Source organism: Elephas maximus, chromosome 17 (assembly GCF_024166365.1).
Source record: "Elephas maximus indicus isolate mEleMax1 chromosome 17, mEleMax1 primary haplotype, whole genome shotgun sequence".
NCBI classification, from domain to species: Eukaryota; Metazoa; Chordata; class Mammalia; order Proboscidea; family Elephantidae; genus Elephas; species Elephas maximus.
In genome coordinates this window covers 25,844,359-25,851,825 of record NC_064835.1, presented here as the reverse complement: position 1 = coordinate 25,851,825, position 7,467 = coordinate 25,844,359, and the positions used below count along the sequence as shown (strand labels likewise).

At 39.3% G+C, this 7,467-nt stretch overlaps 1 protein-coding gene across 1 annotated transcript; it reads right to left on the bottom strand.

Moving 5' to 3' along the window:
- Positions 1-6,268: 6,268 nt before the first annotated feature.
- On the bottom strand, positions 6,269-7,198 carry LOC126061134 (olfactory receptor 151-like). The gene has a single exon (XM_049857465.1). It carries the CDS (start codon positions 7,196-7,198, stop codon positions 6,269-6,271), a length of 930 nt encoding a protein of 309 aa, XP_049713422.1.
- Positions 7,199-7,467: the final 269 nt, after the last annotated feature.

Here is a 7,467-nt window from a genome sequence, read left to right as displayed (position 1 = left end):
GTTTAATGAGAAACTAATTTGCTCTCTAAACCTTCATCTAAAGTACAATAATAAAATACACTAAAAGTCTTGTGTTTGAAAAAAAAATTTTAATTGTTATAACTACAGGGATTTTTTAATAAAAAAATGATAAATTTCTTCTGTAACACTGCTTAAGAAATATTTAGAAGTGGAAGCTGGCTCACTGAGTGGGGAGAGATAATTGGACCAATTTTCCCAGAATCTTCCCTGGAGTTTCCCCTGTCCGTTCCACATGAGTCTTCTTTGTGTTGTCTGCCTGCCAGAATGCAGACCTATGATAGTTTCTGTTTTCCTCACGACTGGACAAATGACCATATACTTGCAGTACACAAGGTCAGAAGTTCCCTGACAAAATGGAAAAAAATGTGGTGTGTTTCTAGGGAACAGGACTTATGGGGTGTTGTTTAATCATTGCCTTCTTGTGGTGTCCCACAGTGGTTACCTTGCCCCAGTTCCTTCAGCAGAGGCATCTTTTAACCTCATTATCCAGGATCACAGTTGTACTGTTCTGCCTCTCCAAATCCAGATTGAGGAAAGATTCCTTTTATTTATTGTTTTAAAAACATAGATAAAACATTAGCCATTTCAACATTTCTCATGTGTACAATTCAGTGAGACCAATTACATCAACCATGTTGTGCAACCATCACCAATTATCTATTGCTGACTTTTCATCTCCTAAAAAAAACTCAATGCTACCCAAACAATGATTGCCCCTTTTCCCTGTCTCTCCTGGCAACTACTATTAAACTCTGATCTCTATACATTTGCCAATTCTAGGCATTTCACGTTAGTGAGATCATACAATATTTGTATTTTTCTGTTTGACTTATTTCATTCAGAAAAATGTTTTCAAGGTTCATCCATGTTGTGGCATGCATCAGAACTTCATTTCTCTTTATGGCTGCATAGTATTCCATTACCTGTTGATGAACATTTGGGTTGTTTCCACCTTTTGGCTATTATGCATAGTGCTGCAATGAGCACTGGTGTACAGCTTCTATTTGTATCGCTGCTTTCAAGTTTCTTTGGTATATACCTAAGAGTGGAATTGCTGGGTCATATGATAGATATCATCGTGTTTAACTTTTTGAAGAACACCTACCATTTTTCACAGTGGCTGTATTATTTTTCCTACCCACCAGCCAGTGGCATCACTAGGAGGTTGTGAGGGATTCAGATCTCACCCTCTGACATTGTCAGGAGACTGAAACCAAAATGACCCCAGGGTCAGTGGTGGCAGTGGGTTTGCAGGTGCCACAGGGGAGAGGCTCCCAAGGCACCGGCTTGGTAGTGTGGTGTCATCAGTAACCCAGTGCAGTTAATCATCACAACTCCTCTCACCTGCCAGTCAAGAGAGGATCGTGTTCATCTTGCCCAATGGGAAAGGGGAAAAACTGCAGGGAGACAAAGGGTGTGGGCCAGGAGGAGTGTGGTTGTGTGACCTTGTGCTCTTTGAGGAGCCAGGGTGGGGCAGGACAGATCTGCTGTACTCAAGGTGGTGGGTTTAGGGGGCTTCACTGGCTGCCCTGCCCACCCATCAGTTACTGTACTGGGTGACACCAATCGTAGTGGTGTCGTTGTCACTAGTAATGGATGAGGGTTCTGATTTCTCCACATGATTGCTAACTTTAGTTACTTTCTGTTTTTTTTTTTTTTTTTATCTTAGCCACCTTAGTGGGAATGAAGAAGTATCTCATTGCAGTTTTGATTTGCATCTCCCTAACAGCTTATGTCCAAACGAAACCTACTGCTATGGAGACCATTTGTGGTGCAGTGGTTATGCCTTTTTCGGCTAACCGAAAGGTCTGCAGTTCCAATTACTAGCCACTCTTTGAAAACCCTATGGGGCAATTCTACTCTGCCCTATAGGTTTGCCGTGAGTCAGAATCCACTCGATGGCAATTGGTTTGGTTTGGTTTTGGTAACGGCTAATGATGGTGAACATCTTTTTAGGTACTTATTGAAGAAATTCTATTCAGGTCACTTGCTCATTTTTTGATTGGATTGTCTTTTTCTTGTTGATTTCCTTTGTTCTTAGGTGCTGTCAAGTTGCTTCTGTCTCATTGTGGCCCTATGTACAACAGAAGGAAATGCTGCCTGGTCTTGTGCTGTCCTCACAATTGTTGTTATGCTTGAGTCCATTGTAGCCACTGTGACAATCCATCTTGTTAAGAGTTTTCCTGTTTTTAATGGCCTTCTACTTTACCAAGCATGATATCCTTCTCCAGTGACTGACCCATCCTGATAACCGGTACAAAGTATGTTAGTGAAATTTGGCCACCTTTGCTTCTTCAGAACATATACACATATACTCCCACAGCAAGACAAAGTGGCAGATGCATGGGGGTATGTGTAATATACATATATACATTTGTTGTTGTTAGGTACCTTTGAGTCAGTTCTGACTCATAGCCACCCTATGCACAACAGAACCAAACACTGCCCAGGCTTGAGCCATCCTTACAATCATTGTTATGCTTGAGCTCATTGTTGCAGCCACTGTGTCAATCCACTTCGTTCAGGGTCTTCCTCTCTTCCACTGATGCTGTACCCTGCCAAGCATGATGTCTTTCTCCAGGGACTGATCCCTCCTGACAACATGTCCAAAGTATGTAAGACGCAGTCTTGCCATTGTTGCTTCTAAGGAACATCCTAATTGTACTTCTTCCAAGACAGATTTGTTTGTTCTTTTGGCAGTCCATGGTATATTCAATATTCTTCTCCAACACCACAATTCAAAGGCTTCAATTCTTCATTGGTCTTCTTTATTCATTGCCCAGTTTTCACAGGCATATGATGTGATTGAAAATACCATGGCTTGGGTCAGGCACACCTTAGCCTTCAAGGTGATATCATTGCTTTTCAACACTTTAAAGAGGTCCTTTGCAGCAGATTTACCCAATGCAATGTGTCTTTTGATTTTTTGACTGCTGCTTCCATGGCTGTAGATTGTGGATCCACACAAATGTATATTGGTATTAATATGTATTTTAATACAAATAAATTATGTTTTATATGTTGTACCTTTTTACACAACACTGTATCTCTAAGGTCTATCCATGTTGCTATGTCAACAGCTACCTCATTGCTTCAGTCTTCATGATGTGCCTCCATATTTTATCTGTCTACTCTCCAGACAGATGTTGAACAACTTTATTGTACAAATAGTGCTACAGTGAACATGTTTTTACATGCCCCTTTTTGACCTGTAAGGGTATTACTTTGGGGTACCTATCCTGTTCTTGAAGTGCTAGATTCTAGGAATACATATACTACAATTCCCCAACTAATATTATATTACTATCCATTATGGCTACAAGTACATGAAGATTTTACATTCCTAGAAGTCCACTAGATCTAGTTTTTGCCAATCTGGTAGGTACAAAAAGAAATCTCATTTATACTTCTCTGACTAGTAATGTATTTGGACATCGCTTCATTTGGCAGCATTTTTGATTTTCTCTTATTTACATTGCCTGTTATTATATGTTGCCATTTTTTTCTGTTGAGTTTTTTGTTGTTGATTTTCAGGATTTACTTGTATATTCTGCTTATGAATCACTAGTCAGCTTTAGACTCAACAAGTATCTTCTTCTATTCCATTATCTATTACTCTTATCCATGGGGATACTTAGCTGAATAAGATTTCTTAGCTTTGATGTAATCAAATGCACCCAATTTTTTTGCTTTATGGGTCTCAATGTTGAAGTTTTTATTAAAAAGAGAAGCATTTCTCACCTTAAGTAGTAAAGATATTCTTCTGTAAAGATTTGCAGTGTTGGAAACTATGGAGCAGTTCGACTCTACGCTATAGAGTTGCTATGATTCAGAATTGACTTGACAGCAATGGGTTCCAGTTTATTTTTCTTTAAATTCATTGGTGGTAGATTTCTCAGTTCTAGGAGAGGACATGCAGGAGAAAGTGAATATGGTAGACATTTTGGAATGGCTCCATTCTGCACTCCTATTCAGAGTGGTTAAAAATTCCAGAGGCCTTTTGCAGCTAGAGTTCTGAGTATGAATTTGTTTTACTAATTAAATGCAGTCATGTGAGCTTTGGGGGGTGGGAGTGATGTGGCAACCAACCTTCAGGTGGAAGTGCTATTGACAAGCAAGTTTATGTAGGCCCATGTATCTAGAATGCTGGTCTACATTTCTGTTGTTTACGTACCAGTTTTATGTGTGTGAGAGGCATTTTTCACGGTGACAATAGTGACAGCAGCAGTACGAGTTTTCTGACCTCTAGGTCATATCTATTCTGCTGCCTATTTGGAGTTAATAGTCCAGTAGGCCTCCCTAATCCCTATTCATCACATTATTTAAAAACTAACACAAAAACTGAGAATATAATCTTCAGTATTAAATCTCTATCTACTTGAGAAATACAGATTTTATTTCACTTTTTCATGTCTGTCTTATGCAGTATAAATCAAAAAAAACCAAACCTATTGCCGTCGAGTTGATTCCAATTCATAGCACCTCTACAGGACAGAGTAGAGCTGTCTCATAGTTTTCAATGGAGCAGCTGGTGAATTTGAACTGCCAACCTTTTGTTTGGCAGCCAAGCTCTTAACCACTGCACCACCAGGGCTCCGTAGTGCCTAAGATACTTAAAAATGACAAATACTGATACACTATTGTTTCTAAGGCAATAATAAATAACAATTAAGAGAATTTCTACGCATCTTTTGCTGTGCATGGCCACTGATACTTTTACATCAATCTCTGATATTGTTCCAGGCAAAACTGGGAAGACACTGTGCCACATGCCAATTGGATTTACTGAGTCAGGTTGGCAGGAGATGCAGATCAATCAGTTATTTAGGGAGTAACAAAGACTGCAGCATTGCCTAATATCTCCTTGGGCATCTGGAAGGAATGGAGAGATAGTATAATAGGGGAAGTTATTTTCAAAAGGAGATTGAAATTGGAAAATTATAATTAGGATAAGGCATAGGCTGTACAAGCAGACAAGAGAAAGAGGATAATGAGTCGTGGGTTTGAATCCAAGTGTTGCAAGTTTACCAGTTATGTAAGCCTGAGAAATTACTTAACCTCTTTAAATCAAAGTTTTCTCATTTCAGAAAATGAAAAAATTAACTAAAACACTTAGAAGACTTCCTAGGATTCAAAACTATTTGATGCTATGTTGATGATGGTGGTGGTGGCAATTGAATTAAGGGACCATTTAGAAGATATTGGGCAGGAATAAGTAGAGAGTAAAAGTAAAATGGGAGAGAAAGAGAAAAAGAGAAAGGAGAAATCTAGTTGAAGAAGCGATTGTGTGTTATTTCTTGGTGATTTTCAATTTCATCTCTGTTTGTCTTGTATACACCAAAGGGTGAATTATGAGAATTAGTTTAGGTAATATGTTCTCTATAGAGGAAATTAAATCAAACATCCCTCTGAAAGTCATTGATGAAAGTTTTAGATTTAATTTACATTATAATCCAGACAGGTAATTTTTATGAGAGGGCCAAAGATAGAGAAAGCTGATTCTACCTAGAAGGAAAACATAAACTTGAAATCAGCAAGCCTGAAACAGAGTCAAACATGAAATACATGAAAGTAAAAAGGGGAGAGAAAGGTGTGTGGATGCACTTAATCAGTCATGTTGAGAAATATTTGGTCTTTATCAATGTGTGTGTAAATCTTTAGAGTACTTTCCCATTATATTTATAGCTCAGTTTTCAACTCGAGAGAGAATAATGACTTTTGCAACCAAACACTCTTCTTCTTCATGTTTTCTGCATGGTAGTCTTCACCTCCTTGTTCCTTACACTGTTAATTAGAGGGTTCAACACGGGGATTGCTGTGGCGTAGAACACGGAGGCCACGTTCTCCTGGGCGAGTGAACTTACCATGGATGGTTTTAAGTACATGAATGCAGCAGATCCATAGAACAATTCTATTGCTGCAAGGTAGTAATAATAGAAGGTAATACATAATGAATGACTCTCAAAATAAATGCTTAAAGTTTGTGTTAAATTACAATTAAGTTAGTCAATGTTTAGCAAAGGGCTCAGAATAGAGAGAATAGATTGCAAATAAAAGAAAATATGAACTTGAAAATAGCTGGTTGTAAATACTAAGACATAAGAGAGGCTGCGAAAAAAGAGAGAAGAATGAGGGAAGACATTCACCAACCATGTGGAGAACTGATATTCCTCATCCAGGACTGGACTTTCCTCTGGTATTTATAACAACTTAATTGTAAAACTGAGAAAGGGTAATAACATTTGCATCAAGACAATTTTCTTCTCAGTGTTTTCTGCATGGCAGCCTTCACCTCCTTGTTCCTTAGACTGTAAATTAGAGGGTTCAACATGGGGATCACTGTAGTGTAGAACACAGAGACCATATTCTCTTGGGCCAAGGAACTGGCTGTGGAAGGTTTTAGATACATGAATGCACTAGATCCATAGAACATTCCTACTGCTGTAAGGTGGGAACTGCAGGTGCTGAAGGCTTTGGACCTTCCTTCTGTGCTCCTGATATGGAGGATGCTGGAGAGGATGAAGGCGTAGGAGACAAGGACTGTTGAACTGGAGACTATGATGTCGAATCCAGCCAAAAAGAAAACTGTCATCTCAATGTCATAGGTGCTAGAGCAGGAGAGCTTCATGAGAGGGAGGATATCACAGAAGTAATGACTGATGAGGCTCTCACAATAGGACAGTTTTAACATGAGGCCAGTCTCTATCGTTGAGCCAATGAACCCCATGATGTAGACCGCAGCCACCAGCAGGGAGCAGATTTGATGTGACATAATGATGTTATAAAGCAAAGGGCTGCAGATGGCAACATAGTGATCGCAGGCCATCACTGTCAGCATGTAACACTCGGCAACAACAAAAACAAGGAAAAAGTAGAGCTGTGACATGCACCCCGCATAAGATATACTGTTCTTCTCTGACACAAAGTTCACCAGCATTTTAGGAGTACTGACAGAGGAGTAACACATATCAACAAATGACAAATTGCTGAGGAAGTAGTACATGGGGGTATGAAGCTGGGAATTCAGACAAATGAGCATGATCATGCCCAGGTTCCCCACCATGGTGACCATGTAGATCCCTAGAAAGAGGAAGAAAAGAGGGAGCTGGAGCTCTGGCCGATTTGTTAATCCTCCTAGCATGAACTCTGTCACAGTAGAGTGATTCTCTGCAGCCATTTTCCTGGGGTCGGAAGCCTGTGGGGCTGGGAAAGAAAAACCTCATGAAAGGCTGTAATTCTCCTTGATGAAGCTATTTTGAGCATTTGTCTCAAGCTTAGAGATCCTGGGCTCTTTCTTTCTTTGATTGTTGTAAAAATGCAGATAATACTACATTGGTCAATTCAACATTTTTCAGGTTTACAATTCAGTGAGAATTATTACACCAGTTAGGTTGTATAACAATCACCAATATCCATGACCAAATTTTTCATCACCATAAACAGAAA

What these genes read in the sequence shown, in the direction of transcription:
- LOC126061134 (XM_049857465.1), bottom strand. Translation starts at nt 7,198, where the DNA reads ATGGCTGCAGAGAATCACTCTACTGTGACAGAGTTCATGCTAGGAGGA.